Source organism: Centruroides vittatus, unplaced genomic scaffold, assembly GCF_030686945.1.
Source record: "Centruroides vittatus isolate TY-2023 unplaced genomic scaffold, ASM3068694v2 scaffold_464, whole genome shotgun sequence".
NCBI lineage: Eukaryota > Metazoa > Arthropoda > Arachnida > Scorpiones > Buthidae > Centruroides > Centruroides vittatus.
The window spans coordinates 1,825,855-1,844,504 of NW_027122710.1; the positions used below are offsets into that span (position 1 = coordinate 1,825,855).

At 29.4% G+C, this 18,650-nt stretch overlaps 1 protein-coding gene across 1 annotated transcript in view; it reads left to right on the plus strand.

The window, feature by feature from the left end:
* LOC136989295 (coiled-coil domain-containing protein 66-like) overlaps positions 1 to 18,650 on the plus strand; it is a 97,093-nt gene that overhangs the window by 4,410 nt on the left and 74,033 nt on the right. The window contains exon 2 of the mRNA XM_067287416.1: positions 8,934 to 9,213. Within this exon, the coding sequence (XP_067143517.1) occupies positions 9,036 to 9,213 (178 nt within the window). The 5' untranslated portion in view covers positions 8,934 to 9,035. The remainder of the gene's footprint in view (positions 1 to 8,933; positions 9,214 to 18,650) is intronic.

Consider the following 18,650-nt stretch of genomic DNA (forward strand, 5'->3'; position numbering starts at 1 on the left):
GATCAATGATGAACAATTTTTCTTGAATGCATGGGAACTTTGTAGGCTTCTGCAAGATGCATACATTTTTTCTTAGAGTTGCAGGCTTTAAGCCTGCCATGTATTAACATACTACATAACCACCAGTATATGGGCTACTGAAATAATAAATTCTAATGATATACAAACTAGTAATATATAGTTCAGAGATGGCAAACTTTTTGAGTCTGCATGCCACATAGAAAATGTATTAAGCATACTTATGTTTAAAAATGTTTATGCGTGCAGAAGTTTTAGACTTGGAGTAACTATATTTAAATTTGGTCAAATGGCAGAGCGGTGAAAGTGGTAGCTTATCGCTCTTGTGGACCCGAGACCAAATCCGTATGGATCGAAAAAGCTCCAGAAAATTTTCAGGTGGTAATCCATTCCTCACCACCTGGCTGTCCCATTGTGGGCTTGCTAGATAAAAAAGCCCTCTTAGTGCCCACAGGGCAAAAAGAGTTTAAAAATTTACATTTAAATAAATAAAATAATATGCTGTAATTAGAGTAAATGTAAAGAAGCTGATTGAAAAAGATGATAAACCGAAATCGTATAATACATTACGTGCTGGATGATTTCACAGAAGTGCCACTTTGGGCATGCGTGCCATAGGTTTGCCACCTCTGATATAGTTTATTCTCATTTTTTCACTAGTTATGTTTAATTTGAATTTTCTTTGTTATGAATATCAGCACACTTTTCATGTTTTCAGCACTTACTTAATACTTCAAACAGACATTTTTGGTTTCTAACCTGAGTGAGTGCTGAAAAAGTATGAAAAGTGTGTTTATATAATTTAACAAAAATTCCACTTTTAGTGGAGAGTTTAATATGAATATCAGTTAGTTAGTTGCATGAGTGAGAAAACAGGAAAATTGTCAAAGCTCTGGGAGCTGCAAATGGCCCAGTGACTGCAGATTGCTCATAACTGATTTAGATGATTTTGTTTTTTTTTTTTTAATCCATCATGTATACAACCAGGTGTTAAAGCATGAGGCTTGACATGCTAGGTCAGTCCATTTACAAAAGTTTAAGATTTGATTTGAGCTTGAACCTATGTCTCTGAGTAGTGAGCTTATTCCATTATTGCATCATCGGGCTGTCAAACCTACTGATTGTAACGTAAGAATTTAAATACACAAAATTGTTTCACAGTGCTTGCTTTCAGTGTTGAGTACAATAATTCTGCCAACTCTAACTACATACTTTTAATCTTATGTACTGTACTGTACTGTACATCTGATATTAATTTTTAGTAATAAATATTCCTTAATAAACTATTGATTTTCTACTTGTATATAGTTAAAGAACTCAATTAAGTTCATTGCTCCTATTTCATTTTAAAAATGTCTAAACTTTAAAATGTCAGATCACTGATGATTATTCTTCAGATTAATGTAAATATGTTAGTTTTTCTCATTTTTTTTAAAAAGAAATTATATAAATATTGTAGATTTGTTCGTACTGTATTAATGTGTCTTCTATCATTTTATTTGTTCTACACCTTAATTCTGTAATTTCCAGTAGTTTATCTACTTATGATTTATATACTAATTCTATTTTTTACAATTATGTCCACATAACATATTCAAAATATACATACATATATATACAGTAGAGCGTCGTTTATCTGAATCGATTGGTTACTGGGGTTGTTCAAATAACCGATTATGTATGAAAAAATATATTAATCTATTCCATGTTGAAATTTTTCTCTGTTGCGTGTTGCTTCGCATTGAATTTTTGTCAATGTTAAACCTAATGTAAATTTTTTAATGGCATCACTATTCTTTTTAATGTCTGATATTGTGGCATTTCCAACTCCATATTTCCAAACTATGCTTGATCCACTAGTACCACATTTCAACTTATCTATTATTTTAAGTTTATCGGAAACACTGAGAACAGCGTGTTTAGGTTTAGTTGCCATTGTGAACAGTACAACTACTACAGCATGATCTGTTACAAGTATAAAATTCACAGATCCAAAATTAATGTCCCTAGATGCAAACAGATTTCGATTCAGCATGACACACGTCCCGACACACAGTCCTCAGAAAAATCCCACACAAAAGTGCCAGAGCTGCCGGCTAAAACACACACAACAACAAAAAAAAATATTGGAGTAGCCCAAGACATAGCCAAAGATTGCAGCATCACAGCACTAGCAGAAATTTAAATTTCTGATGGGAATGCTATCATTAACCGACATTTCGGTTAATCGGCTTTCGGATAAACGATGCTCTACTGTATGTATATTTTTGTTTTTGTTTCATATATATATATATATATATATATATATAACTACTTAGTATAAATATAGGAATTTATAATAATAATACTTTTGAATAATTAAGTTATTAGAACCTACAGAATATAAACATTGTAATTTTTATTAACTTCAATTAAAATGCAAAATTTTTAAAATGAATCTGTATTATGTTATGATGTAGTTTATGAAAGCTTGTCAATTGCACATTTCATCAAATATTTTATTTAAAATAAAACATGTAAAATACTGCTTTAGAGTATTAAATTTTAATTTGTTTTTTGCTCTGGGTAAATTTTGATTTAAGATATAGTCGAGATTACATTGACAGAACTGTGTCAAACTGCTAGCTAATTTGCAGATCTCTTGTTGGAGAGATGGATGAGTTCATGATTGCCAAATAAGACCAGGTTGTAAAAATAAGGAATTACAGAAAGCACATTTTAAAAGGTATGACACTTGTAGGAAATGACACATAATGAACAAGCCTATACAACACATAACTTCAGGTTGCAAGCTTTTAAGCAGACTATTTATATTGACCTAACCAAACAGCAAATGTAATGCATTAAAAGCTTGTGTACAAACACAAACAAAGTATTACACATCATGAATCATATCAATACCATACAACAGCACACTATGATCAAGCCATATTTCTAGATAAAATAATTTATTACAACAGACTAAACATCACATTCTTTGACAAGCAAAACAAAATCACATATGTCATAGATATAGCTGTACCAAATACACCGGAGTGCAAAATTTGAGTAACAATTGTTTTTGCTGTAACTCCACAAGAAATCACCTGGGAGACATGAAATTCAGAATACAGAGAGAGTATTTTGTACTTAAAGGATGAAGAAAGCATACTAGTGCAAAAATGAATAGAACACATACATATGGAATCAAATCCTCTTTCTTACTGTAATCTTGCATTGCGCATGCTTACTGCACACATTCTATGTGCCTTCACGTCACCTGTGATGTCTTCTTCCTGAATATGAATCACCTTTCTACTGAGTTGGGTGTTTATTATACTGATCGCAAAAGCCCTTTTCTACAGTTTCATGGCTGTCTGCTTAAAAATTACATTATTGCTTAAGTTTTGCACACCAGTGTACTTACAACATTCAAAATACTGTATTTTATAGCATGTAAGATGGATCTCTACTTCAGCACAAAATATTTAATGTATTTAAATCATCCTGTGCTTTTGGTATTTGCCATAATTTTTCTTACTGTATTCTGGTTTAAAAATAAAAAGGAAAATTAGAATGCACACTTTTATTTACCAGAGAAAAACAGGAGTTCAAAAGAATCATTTGTCATTAAAATATTCTACATGAATACATGTAAAAGCAGCTTAGCTCCCAGAAATAATAATAATAATAATAATTACATATTTTCTAAGAGAACAAAACTGAGCTCTGTGGCATAGGTTTTTCTGTTTTGACTTAACACGAAAATACAAATGTGGTAATGTGCTTCCAACAATCTGTCTAAAGCAGTTTAAAACATGCAGGTTTTGGGGAGGACATAGATGACATTTTTGTCAGTTATAACATTGGACAAGAAACATTTAAAATGACCACATGTGTAGCCAGTAGCCTACCAACTCCAGCAACAGGTTAAAAAACACACACATGTGGCCACAGGCTGTGATGTTAAATGCTTGTCATAAAGATTATACTGAAATTGTCAGAAAGATCAATGTGAATTGAGGCAGTTGGAAAGTGGATTGACATATCTTGTGATGAGCTTACAAGTGGCAATTGATCCATAGACTTTGTCACAAACTTTGGCCTCAAATATCTTAGCCTGTAGATTGATGATGTGACAAAGACTGAATTGTACATATTTGCAAAAAATCATATTTAGTGTTTGATGGTTGCTTTAAATTTTGTTCACAGACAAAACACTTTCTGACTAACACAGAGCTTCACTTATGCTCTTCTCAATAATAATAACAATAGTAATAACAACATACACTGGTAAAAAGGTTTTGTTTGTGACTGTTTATTACTCACTCCAGTATTAATAGTTAGAAGACATTTATTTTATGTTAACAACATATTGAATAAAAATATTAAAGATTGAAATAAAAACATTAAAGAAAGAAGAAATAAAAAAATTAAAGAATTGGATTAGATAGAGATTATCAGTAGCCAACTGAAGGCTGTACTCACACAATTGTGTGTGTTCTGTGCCTCTGGAGTGATGATTGAAAATGTGACACTAGTATGTAATTTAGAAAGTACCCTCTCATATATTAAAACTTTTTTTTACTTCCCATTAGCAGGTTTGGCTGTTTATACAGTATGTATAATACTATATAAACAACCAAACCTGAATTTTGTGTAATAATCATATCATTAAATCCAGATTATTTGAGTTTCATTTTGGCTAATTATTAACTAATTAATATAGAATAATTTGTTCTAAAGGGACTATTTTATTAATAATTTTTAAATCTGTAAGGGTATCACTTATGTTAGAACTGTCCATATATATGTTGATATACCACTCCTTTTTAGTTCATTTTCTGTGTGTAAGCAATGTGCTTTATTGCTTTTTTGTTCCAATTAATACATGAAACATTTCAAAAAGTTTCAGGACTAGTACTCTGTTGCTAAATGCATTGATATGAAACATTTTAAATACGGTCACCATCAAAGTATTATCCATTCTCAGACACACATTTCTGCCAATGCTTATACAACTGTTTAATACATTTCTCAAACCCTTTAAGGCAGCCTGTTCCATAGCATCTTTCACAGCCTGCTTTTACATCATTCTTATCATGGAAAAATTTTCTATTTAACAGTGCCTTTGTCTTTAGAAAAAGGTAAAAATTGCAAGGTGTGAGGTCAGGCAAATTGTGTGTGTGGAAGCAATCTTGTGTCCATTATAGCTTGATAATTTTGAACAAGAAGTGGATGGCATCTTGTCATGAAGGAGTACCCAGACCTTAGCTGTCCAATGTGTTGATTTAAGTTTGTAATTCAATTATATATAAACTTTCTAATTATCAAGTAATAACAAAAATAAACTTTTTTTTCAGATATTCATATAACAATATTATTGAAAAAATAAAAACCTCTCTCTAGAAAGCTGCATAAATATTTCTATTAAAAACAAGAATATAAATTTTGGTTTTAATACCTTTTTTTTTTTTTTTTTAAATTGTTATCATTTAAGTTTTTCTTAAAAATAATGATAGGAACTTTAATGTAAATATAAAAGTTTAATCACATAGATATGATAAACCTGAATAAACAAACTTTATGTATATTACCTATGTTGATATATTCAATCAATGTATGTCTTCTAAGGATCTTCCTATAAAGATGTTCATGCAATACCACTTTTGATGTTACTTATTTTTCTTTTCTTATCTTTAAATGTTATTGAAAGATTATTTTACACCACTTCAAAATGCTTTTTTTAAAATCTTATTCAATGTAAAAAAATACAGACTATATTTAGATTAAATTTTATATTATATAGAAAAAACTTTAGAGAGAATTTGCAAGAAAGAGAATGAAACGTCCAAAATATGAATGAATAAATGTTTTTAATGTTATAGTATTAAGATGTAATGGCTAGTAAATTGAAATGATTTAAAATGAAAGAAATTATTGTTAAACTAAGATGAAATCAGATTATATATCTGTTTTGATTTATTTAGCTGATAAATAATCAGTTAAAATATATTTTTTAATATACCATAAAGTATACAAAGTATTCTTAACTGTCTTATCAAACATATGAATTTTTAAACAAAAATAATTTTAAATTTTATTTTAAATGTGTGTTTTGTAAGTAAAATTTTATATAGAAATGTTTTTTTAATTATTATTTGTATACATACATATCAAAATGGTTGATATTTATATTAGGATGTTACAGGAATATTATTCTGATACAGAATAAAAGTAAAATTCATTAAATTTTAAAATTTTATTAATGCTACTGTAAGAATTTATATGCAATATGCAGTCTATACTACTATTTTACTAATATATAATCTATATTGGCCTATGCTTTACTTATTTGGGTTTCTGCCCTTCTAACCACTTTAAATAATCTTTACACAGAAACAGCAGAAATCTATATTTTGACTAATGAATTTGCAAATCTTCCTGATACATACTCTGGAAGTTGCACATGTTTGTTTAGGTCTGCCTAATTTTTATAAACCAATTGAATATTTTGATCAGATATAAATATTTTAATGTCTTATATCCTTCTTGATACTTTTCTTATGCATATTTCTGTTAATACTAGAAATGTTACTTGCTTATTTTCTTTACTTTGCTGTCTTAGTGTTACTATCAAATCCTTTATTGTTATTAGAAAACTGGTTTAAAAATAGAGGATAAACTTTATTTTGAATATCATCAATTAAAGCACTTTGTAAAAGTTTATTGTATTATACTTAAATGTTACATTATTTATTTTGTAGTCATTTCTTAGTTTTGTTTGTTTCTTTTACTCAGGTGTTTTGTTTTATATTGTTGTACAGGGGTGGCAAACATTGTCCAAGCAACTTCACTTGTAATACTTGAGAAATAAATACTGTATATACTTATATACATGATAAGGTTAATGTATTGTAGTTTAAATTTATAAGTTTTATGAAAAAGTATAATATTTATATTTGTCTGATAAAACTATTCCATGTTAATTCTTAATTAATTTTCAAGATACTAAATTTGTTACTGAAAAATTGTTTTATTTTTTTTTATATGTTAGAATTCTAACTGAATATGATCTTATCACACTTATATATTTTTGTTTTGTTTAATAAAACCAAGAAGCTTTAAATTTAAACATAATTATTAAGTCTGCAATGAATTTATAAAATTATGATTATGATTTATTAATAATAATTGGAAATAAAAAGATTGATTAGAAAATATCCAATAATGAAATGACTCATTTTCATCTATATGACAGGTATTCTTTACAATACTTGTTTTGATAGATGATAGACTTTCAAGGTCATATTTGTTGACTGGTTGGTTTTTAGCTACTCATTCATATTGTAGTAATTAATGAAATTTTCTATAATGATTTTTATTTTCCAAAATAATTATAGGCATTTTACGCAAGAGTCCAGTTTGACCCTGTAGTGTTGTGCTTTTTTCTTGCATATATTAACATTCTTATCTGCCAATTATTAACAGGTCTTAAATTTTTATTTTAAATTAATACTGAATTAGAGTTCGTATTAATATAACATAAGTAATTTTTTTACATTTTTTGTATGAAATGTTCATATAGCTTCAAAATGAGTAGTAATAATAATTAATTAATATTTAATTATTTTGAGACTGAGAGGCTGTCCATTAGTTTTGTTAGTTTTTGAGTCACTTTTGACCTTCTCTCTCTCTCATATAAAATGTATTTTTGCAAACTTTGTTTCCTTTAATTATATTAAAGGATCCCTTCCAACATTAAAGAAATGACTTTTAAAAAATTGTGCAAATATATATTTTCTATATATTGTAAACAATGTACTTTTCTCAATTCCTTAAACCAGTGTTACTCAACCATTTTTTTTCTTGGGCCACATACACATGATAGCTATTACACGCGGGCCGCAACATAACGATTATAATAAAAAAACTTATATAATTTCTCACTCAACCTAGAAATTTAGTGTGACTGTTGATATTGTGCACATTTTTTCACAATTTCATTTAAATTAGGCTTGTAACTGCTGCATGCTACTCATAAAACAGCATCCAGGTGTGAATCAGTGAGCTGATTTCTATATATATGTTCTTTGCATATTTCATTTTTGAGTATGACGTTTCACGCAGATACGTTGATGCGAACAACGTAAAATTTGAGCACATTTTTTTACAGAAAGGATAAAAGGGACTTAGCAGTGTGGCCAAAGTGATTGAATCTATTTTTTGCTGCAAAAATTTCAAAATTTATATTTTGACTGCATTATTTACAGGTCACGTCCGGGCCACTCACAAAAGCTCAGTGGGCCGCAGGTTGAGTATCATATATATAATTAACAAATGCCCTTTATTTTGAATTTCCATTCTATTCAAGTTTTAGACTGTTTTAAAATTAAATTACAATATACTGAAACATCCAAACATTAATTTAACCTTATTTAAATAAAACTTAATTTTTTTTCGGATTGCAGTGGAAGTAAATAAACTTATAAACAATCTAGTTTTATATAATTAATAAAAATCTAAAGTTATATCATGTAGAAAATTACAGTGCACTCTTGCTAATCTGAACTAATTATTGTGTAGATATCAGTGAGATTAATATAAAGATGATCATATCAAAAATACTATAAACAAATGTAGATATTTTAAAAAAAATTTATTTATGTTGTATTTAATACACACATTTATGTTAGAATGTGTAGTAAATAATTGTACAAATTTATCATGTTTTTAAAAATAATTTATGATTTATTTTTTGTTTTCTGTTGGAACATATAGCAGAAATAAATTGGATGCTTCTTAATTCAAGCCTTGGATTAAGAGGCATTCAGAGTAGTATAGATTTGGATTAGAGAGAGTGCAATATAAAATAAATTTTTTCTGTTGATAATGTAATAACTATTTATTTTTAATAATAATAATATTTTTTACAGGTTACAATAAAGAAATTTTTAAATAAAATGAGATTTATTGTTATAAATGAAGATAAATTTAAATGTGAATATAATTCAGGACATTATATTTGATAAATTGTAATGGTAAAAACCAACGAAGAAACTGTTGACCAGAGACAGTACAATCAAAGCCAGTCAAATATTCAACGAGGAAAATGGAAGAAAAAACCTCCAGAAGGCTCAGATGAAATGGTTACATTAACAAAATCACAACTTCGAGCTATTTTAGAAGCAATTGGACAAATTGGGCAAAGAAGAGGTGAGAATTTAATATTTAATTGCATTTTAAAAGATTTGTGAAAATAATTCTTGGAAATAAATGCTTCAAAAATTAAACTTTACAATTATAACTAATCACAAATAAACTTAATAATTTATTTATTTTCTACAATTAAAGTAAATATATTATATAGTAAATAGTAATTAGTAGATTAATACTTATTTTGTACAAATAAAATAATTATTTTTCTTGTTATCTATATTATGTATATTATATATTGTATACATAATTATTTTATAATTACATAATTATAATATGTATATAATACAAATAACAAGGAAAAGAAATGTTCCTTGTTTTAGGATGCATCCACTACATTCAATTTGCTGAATGCCAAGCAAACATTTGGTGAATACTGAGTATTATGGATGGTAATACTTAGGATGAATATTCGGAATTTGTTGTTTCTCAATTTTTGTTGGTAAATTGTGCTGAATCAGAGAAAACAAATATTCTCCTCCATTTATTCATGTTGTTCATTCATACATTTCTGCTTCATTCGTGTATTTTCTTTTTTTGGTTGTCAATATTGCTATTTTAGTTTTTTTTAAACTAGTCTTTTACTCTGAGATCCACTATTTCACAAATTAATAAACCTGCAATAGAAAAGGACTACTCACTTTTAGAAGCGAATTTTTCGTCTGTTATTAAAAACGACATCCTCAGGTCTAATTAGAAATGTCAAAGATCTGCCAACTTCGCAATATTCTCTGGGGGTATATTTCATCCCTCTTATGGACAAGAGAACCAATGAAGAATTGGAATACATAGGAGCCACATGTCAGCACATTACTACTCATCTAAAAGAACATTGAGCTGCCATATCAAAAGATCTAATAACCACCACCCTATCAATACATGCCCTGACATTAAGGTCCATTTTGACCGGGCTAAAATCATACATAGAAAAGCAGATAGATCACATATCAGATATCTGGAGTTAATGGAGATCTACAGGGTGGCCCAAAGTCAAAAACCTTTAACTATAAAGGGGATAGTGCAATCCTGAACCCATGGAAAATATATATAAGTTCAGCAGAAGCATATTCCACACAGGTTGCTACGTACAAACATTTTACCAGTCAATAGAGAGGTTGAGGCACACGTATTCAGCCCAAAACGTGAATGGTGGACGGACAAGGGCTGCCATCTGGCAATTCTATACGGTCGATAATGGTGTTTGCTACATCTAGAATGGCAAGTAGATGATCGGCTTAAATTTCTTCATTTTTTTGTGTTTGGGGTTAAAATTATGACGTATTTTATTAAAATAATGATTATTTAAGCATTTATGAATACTTCTCTGCACTCAAAGCTAGAACTATTTAAAATAAGTAAGACAAAAACCTTTCACACTTTGTTTCTAGCAGTTTAATCGCTAAATACAAATGTTTTCGGCCATTTTGAATGGCCTTCTTCAGGTACAATAAGGTCAGTTGGAATATCGGTTAGCAGATATTTAAATGACATCACTGTTTATAAAGATTTCTTCTTATTAGTGACGTCATTGCTAAGAAAGTTTAAACGATATCAACATTGTTTTGAGTTTAACCAAGATGTGAACCGAATATAATGGCCAAATGGGAAGAGGCTAAGATTATTATACTTATGCTTGATTATAACAAGATTAGAACAATTGAAACGATAGAAATCTTTACGAAATCCCTCAAAGAGAACTGAAGCAGACTTGCTCTCCACTGTATCGCAATCACTCCTCAATAACTTCTCAAATTAAATAGGCCAATCCACTCTCATCAAGCCCATTGCAATCTTTTGAGCATTTTCTAAATTTATCTTGTTTTTTATTTTCCACTTTTAACAATTATCTTATCATCAATAGTCATTTGCACATCTTGGTTAAACTCAAAAGATAATTAACAATGTTGATATCATTTAAACTTTCTTAGCAATGATGTCACTAGTAAGAAGAAACCTTTACAAACAGTGGCGTCATTTAAATATCTGCTAACCGACATTCCAACTGACCTTATTGTTCCTGAAGAAGGCCATTCAAAATGGCCGAAAACATTTGTACTCAGTGATTAAACTGCTAAAAACAAAGTGTGAAAGGTTTTTGTCTTACTCATTTATGAATAATATTGTAAAGAAACAGATGATTTTAATCCAGAAATTATTTAATTATTCAATTTTTTAGCAAGTGATGTGAAGTGCCTATAGAATTTATATATATTTGTCTTCATAATAGCTTATCTTAAGGTAGGTTTGTTCTTCCATGGCATCTTCTACCATCAACAGTGTAATACGTTTGTAAATTTTCTAAAAATTAATTTTCCGAGTTGCTTTCAAATTTACATAAGCCACTACTTCTCTTGACAAAAGTATGAGGTAGTCCTATCATCTAATTGTAAGGTAGGAGAGACAATGCTATTTAAAAATAATTAGTTAGTGTTATTAAACATCTTGTAAATAAACAAACTAAACTGTTTAAAAGTATTTATCTTTGCTGGTAACCCTCAATGTTAAATGTATCTGCCATTTTTTCAACAGATTTCCTGTGAGTCAATGCACGACATTCACTGAGTCATGTGATGTTGTGAACAAGCGACGCAAGGTCTTTTACTTGGACTTAAAAAGTCAAACATATACTTCTGCTTGCCGTACAAGTTTAACGTTTGTACTTGCGCCTCAACCTTTCTATTGTCTATCAACTATCCTCCAATCATCAATAACTACGTAAAGTTTATTATCTGTTCCAAAAAACGTGCAATTCAAATTTTAGAACACCAGCCTGAGGATTTTTAAAAATGGATGAAAATGTTCACTTCTCAAAAGTGATTAGTTCTTTTCTATTGCTGGTTCATTGGTTTGTGAAGTAGTGGATCTCAGATTAAGACCAGTATTGGACCAGTATTGGGGTTTTATCTGCATAGTCTTTTACTTTTGAATTTAGCTTATTTTTTCAATTTTGTCTATAGTTTAAATATTTATTTTATCTTTTCTATATTTTTTTGGTGTTTGTTTTGCAATACAGTTTTATTGTGTCATTTAAAAAAATTCCTTTCTTTTTCATTTTTGCATTTTTTTTCTTTGGTGAAATGATACCATCCACCATCTTTTACTTTTACGCTTTTTTTTTCATTGACAGATATGAATTATTTGTACCATAAAAGCAGCAGCACAAGTTATTGTTTGAGAATTGCTTATTTTCTAGATCTCGGATGAATGTTCAAATGAATGTATGTGTGTGCTTGCCAAGTGACGAACACTTTGGCAAATACTTTGGCAAAAAGAAAATATTCGACAGTGCTTTTCAGCTGCACCAAGATCAAAAACATTTGAACATATACTGTACTATAGCAAAAAGAAAGCTAACTGTTGTTGTATTAATTTATGCAATATTGATTTTTATGTGTTACAGATTCTTTGTATGTTATGCTGCTAAATTTCATTAAAATGATTTTCTTCTGTTTTTGTGCTTGGAAGAGATGCAGTTTAAACATATCTCTGTTTTTGAACGAATTCATTTATTTAAATTTATTTATTAACTAATATTACTGTAAATATTGCAGTGGAACTAATGCCCAGTAGGATATGTATATACTTGTTTCAATTCTGGAAGAATTTTTTCGCACCTGTATAATACATCTTAAAAATGTCATCACCATCCTGATAGTACCATGTTAAAAATTCCAATGCACTCTTCCAATGTTTCTTTTCATGGTCTTCTGTAAGCAATTTTGGAATCTAATGGACACACAGTTTGCAGAGATGCAATTTTTTCAACACAACTTAATGTAGTATAGAACATGAAATTTGTGGAAAATGCAATGACAGAAATGGCATGGTAAATTGTCTATTGGCTTTAATTTTCTTTTCAACTGCATGCACTAAGTCTTCAGTTACCACTTGATGAGTGTCCACTTTGTTCATTATCGTGTGCAATTTCATGACCTTCACTGAAATGTTGCACCTATCTCTGTACCATTGAAGTACTCATTGCATATTCTCCATACACTTCACAAATTTGTTGGTGAATATCTTCAGGTTTAACATTTTTTGTATTTAAAATATGAATCACAGCAAGTACCACGCACATGACAGGCATCTCAGTTGTCTTGAACATTATAAACATAAACTATGAAATGTCTGCAATAACTTATTGTCTGCAAATTGCATCAATACCTTGCTAATCTGTCAACAAATTCAGCATACATGCATAATTGCAGTTGCACTGCTGCTATAGCATGAGTTACAAACAGAACTTACTACTTTATGGACATATCTTGTATTTGAAACAGTTGTCCATATTATTTTGTAATCAACAATGTCATGTATTTCTTTTCTTATAACTTGAGTTAATAAACAAATTCAGACATTTATCCTAAGGTAGGGTTCATTTAAGAAAAAGTATTTATTATAATAAAATCTATCTTAGATTAAATGTACAAAGGGTATTTTTTTTTTTTTAGATAAGATCTGTTTTTTAATAAGAAGAAAAATACTGTAAATATCATTAAAATATATTTTTTTTCATATTCTACATACTTTTATCTACTTTTCTACATAATTTCCATTTTTGTTCAAACATTTCTCATGCCATTCAACAATTTTTTGATATCTGACTTCAAAGAAATCTACCACTTGCTGTCGAAAGACAGGTCAGGCCACTTGTTTTGTGTCACACACCAGAGTTTTTTCTCAAAGTCACATAATACGCATCAGAATTGATTGTTGTCTCTCTTAGCATAAAATCTGCTAACAAAATTCTTTTTTGTCCCAAAAGACAGTTGCCATGATCTTTCATGCTGAAATTGAATAACAGATCGTATCTCAAAGTCAGCGGGCAACTCAATTTTCTTAAACATAAATTTCCACAGCTCAGCACACAGACGATACAGCTGCAAATGGTGTCTAAATGCACACAAAGCATGCTGGGAGCTAACGCTCATGCAGACTGCTGTGATCACATGTCATTCTCACTCTCATTCACAAACGGACCTTATTTAAAAAATAGCCCTCATAAGTTGATTAGTTATTCTCTAATATCATGAAGACTTTTCTTATAGACTTTCCAGATAAATGCAGTTAGATAACTTATCATCTACTTTAATATCACCTGGCCTTATATACCACTATTTCAAGGTGTAAAATCCTTAACAGGCTAGAGTTGAACAATACCTCAAGATATTTGATGAAAGAAGTAAACTGAACCTTCTTACCATAGAGAAGGAGTGCAGAAAAACCCCTTAGAGCTTTTCTGCAAGTAAAGGGAATAGTTTTTCCTGGACTGATGCTTAATCCCATAGCCCCCTGTAGATTGGTCCCCTACTATCAATATGTAATTTGTTCAAATAAACTGAAAAATGTAAGAGGAGTTCAGCTAACAAAAATCTTAGCGTAATTTATACAGATTAGTTATATTTACGATACACACACTTTAATGATTTGTATATGATAAAGCTAGAGTTGTCACTTTACTTTGAAAATGAAAAACTATATAAGCCAGTCAGAAAATGGTTTGTCTAAGCATAATTATGCAAAATGTCTTGTCTCAGATTATAGTGGTGATCTGGTCAGGAGAAAAACTGTAGAAAGTGTATAGACAAAAATTTTTAGGTTAAGTCAGAAATTTTGATTTATTACATTTAATAAGCAACATTATATTGTCAATTTTTTTTACTGATTATATTCCTTTCTCATGCAATAATTTTTCAATATTTAAAAATTGATTAATTATTGAAATTTAGCCAAAAGTTTGCCATCTTGACAAACTAAATATTTAGTTTTTAGCATTTAATTTGTATAGTACGTGAACAAATATTTTTCGTTAATTTAATGCACTGGCCACCAAAAATACAACTTAACTCATAGTTAGTGATCTGTTAACAGATACTACCTGCCAATTCTCATAAGATACAATTTTGACTTTATTCCTAGATATAAGCATTAGTGATGGGACAATACAAATCTCTCCTAGTTTTGATTCTGCCAAAAACTTCTAATTCTGATTCTTTTAAATATTTTCTAAAATTTATTTTACTTTAGAAAAGTTAATGATTTACCTTACAAGTACATACCGTGCCCATAATGTAAATCACATTTATTAATAAACATCAAGCTTAAGAATGAAAAATGACTGGAAAATCCAGAATCAATCTTTCAAAAGAAATGTGAAAATTCTCCATTTACATGTTGATATGCATGCTTTTATTGTGTACTACAAAATAACTTTGTAATCTTATTTTAGATAAAGTTTATATTGTAATACCATCTTCAAAGAAATTACAACTAATTCCCTTTTTCTCAACAAATTATTCCATTGTGTCATGTAGAGTTGCCATCTTTGGAAACTGCTTCATTGGCCAATGCAATGATGGGAGGGGAAAGGTAAATGAGAAGATGCACTTTTTTCACACTTCTTGCATAGGCATATCTTGTAAATGATTTAACTCCACCGTATTTAATACTAAATGAGGTTTGGAACTGATACAACAAATCGTTTATCCAAATCGAACAAATATTGTCATGAGTTAACCAATTTTTGAATTCATTCACTTGAGCTACGAATGTCTAGACCAGAGGTGGGCAAGTAAGAGTTCAGTGGGACTGAAATGTAGGTTTTGCAAAATGCATGGGAGCCACAGTTCTGTACTGTCATGGTGGATAGTATGATAAGGCAGGGAAGGATAGGGTATCCCCCATCTGGGTCGAGAACTTGTTTTCAAAGAATAGATTTGAAATGTCAATTTAATTTATTGCACCAACTTGGAAATAAATTACTAAATATTACATATATATAATTACATATTTTCTCAAAATTGTGGAAATAAAATTGTAAAAATAATAATAATAAGCAGAAATTAACACTTTCACCAAGAGCCACATATAACTCAAAAAGAGCCGCATTTGCCCATGTCTGGTCTAGACCAACTCATTTTGAAAAATCAATTTTTAAAACTTGAAATGGCAGTAAACTTAGTGTGAATGAGTATTTTTATTCAGAATCACATAAATTGCATTTGAAAATTTAACATATTATAGCATCATCTGTGATTCATAACGAAAACTTTCATAATTGTAATGAGAAAAGTGTTTTAACATTATAAGTAAACGTACTGAATATTAAAAATATTTTTATATAAATATTTTTCAATGAAAATATAATTTTGTTTACATTTTAAACTTTTTTGCTGACACTTAAATATTTTTGCCACCCACCGGCCTTTACTTGAAACTAGATAGCCTGTTAGTTCAATCAATGTTAACTCACTTATAATTAAAATTTCTTCGAAAGCTGGCAAATTTATGAAACAAAATTAATGAAATTACTAAAATAATTAAAATAAATTTAAATTTGATTATTTTTTGTGTGAAATAACACTAAAACAATTTCTTTAGTTATGTCACAAAAGAAAACAGAGCTGCAATTAAATAAAAAAATTGTAAAATTTCGTTGGATGGTTGAAATTTCTTTTTGGTAAATAAAGACACAGTTGATCCAAAAATTATTTGGAAGCCACCATTTTATTACATGTTCAGGAATAAAACCTTAGACAACTTGACCTTCCTTATGGCTACTAACCATCTAGTCTTAAAAACACAAAAAAATTTATCCAATTAAAAACAAAATTATTAAAAATTGGTATTGGTGGATCTTACGACGTCTTCTGGCTTTCCATCCTGTTCCTTGGGGAATTTCGGCTGCTTATATCCACTAGAAAGGGGCGCTGTTAAATGTAGATTTTCTGGTATTCCCTCTGGTGATGAATTATTGCAGAAAGTTTTAGTAAAATTTCATCGGATGGTTGAAATTTCTTTTTGGTAAATAAAGACACAGTCGATCTAGTAGCCTAATAAGGAAGGTCAAATCATCTAAAGTTTTATTCCTGAACACGTAATAAAATGGTGGCTTCCAAATAATTTTTGGATCAACTGTGTCTTTATTTACCAAAAAAAAAAATTGTAATTAAGGGCTCAAAAAATGCAGGCAAAGTATACTTTGGTGCTAGATAATAGAATATTAATTTATAGAAAAAAATAATACAGAACAATTAAAATGGTGTCAGAGTACCTTGTAGCAATATACAGTAAAACTTCTCTAATTCAAATGTCTGTAACTCGAAGAAAACAAAGCACTTGATAGGTCTTAATGGAATAGCATACGGATTTAACATCTCAACTTGAATTTCTTAACTGTACTTTTCTCCAAGTTGAAGTTTTTTACAGTCTCCCAACACTGATTTATGTTTTTAAACTTATTGACTCAAATTTTAATATTTAATCTATCCAAAATTATCCTAATTATTGGCTTTTCATGAAATTTTCAGACATTTAATTGTATCTACTCTCCAACTCCAATTTTCAGGCAATGTTTCAGTCCAAAGTGAAAGGTCCTCTTGCTTTATCTCAAAAAGATGTACCTGCAAAACTGTTCAATTCCATTAGTTACATTGAACGTTTTGTTGAAAGGCATTATATGGGCTGTTTAAAACAAAAAAAAATACTATCAAAGATTCTTCATATAATGCAAGAGAGGTAAAAATACAAATCTATTCAGAATCAGCATTTTTTTTATTCTATTGTTCTTTAACTTGAATCATCTGAAACGCAAAGTTTTTCCCATTGGAGTTTTGAGTTAGAGAAGTTTTACCGTATATAAACGTCCCAAAGCCTGATGTATTAACATTAAACTAAATGATATATCATATTTGTCAAATTTAGTGTGATTAATTATGGTGATCATTTGGATTTAGTACCTTGTATAATATTAGGAGAGATTTGCTGTCAAAGATGACAGCCCAGACTATAATGCAGATGTGAAGGTCATCTCCCACTAGACAGGACCACAAAATTGGAGCAATAACAATGCCTCCTATATATGTGGATATGTTTATTTGTGCCCAAGAAGGAGTAAGCATGTCAGTTGTTGCTACCTTTTGACAGATATGAATGCTTAAGGATAATGTCAGTGATCAGTAGTCCATAAGAAATGTTTTCTGTTGAAAATTTATGGCAGTTTGCAATGTAAATCTTACTGAGCTGGAGAAAAAAATTTTATTTTCGTATGACTGATCTGGAAAGAATATCGTGATAAAATTTTAAAAAATAACATTTGGACAAAATTTCAGAAAAATTAGGAACTGTTGTTAACCTCTTGATGTATTAATTAATTAGAACTCTATATAAAAATCAATAAAAAATACTTAAAACTGAAAAAAAAACGAAAGAAATGTGTTAATTTTGAAGAAAAAGCTTCAAAGTACAATTTCCTTTTTCTCGCCTTAGCGCGAAATCTGACACCGATGAGTCATTGTTTACACAGCTGGATGACCTTGAGAACAGCTGGTGTCCTCTTTCGCGGGACATTCTCATGAAACTCTCAGGAGGAGAAGGGTAAAAAGTAGGGTGAATACTAGATGGCGGTATATTTCTAAATATTTTTTTAAAATTACGAT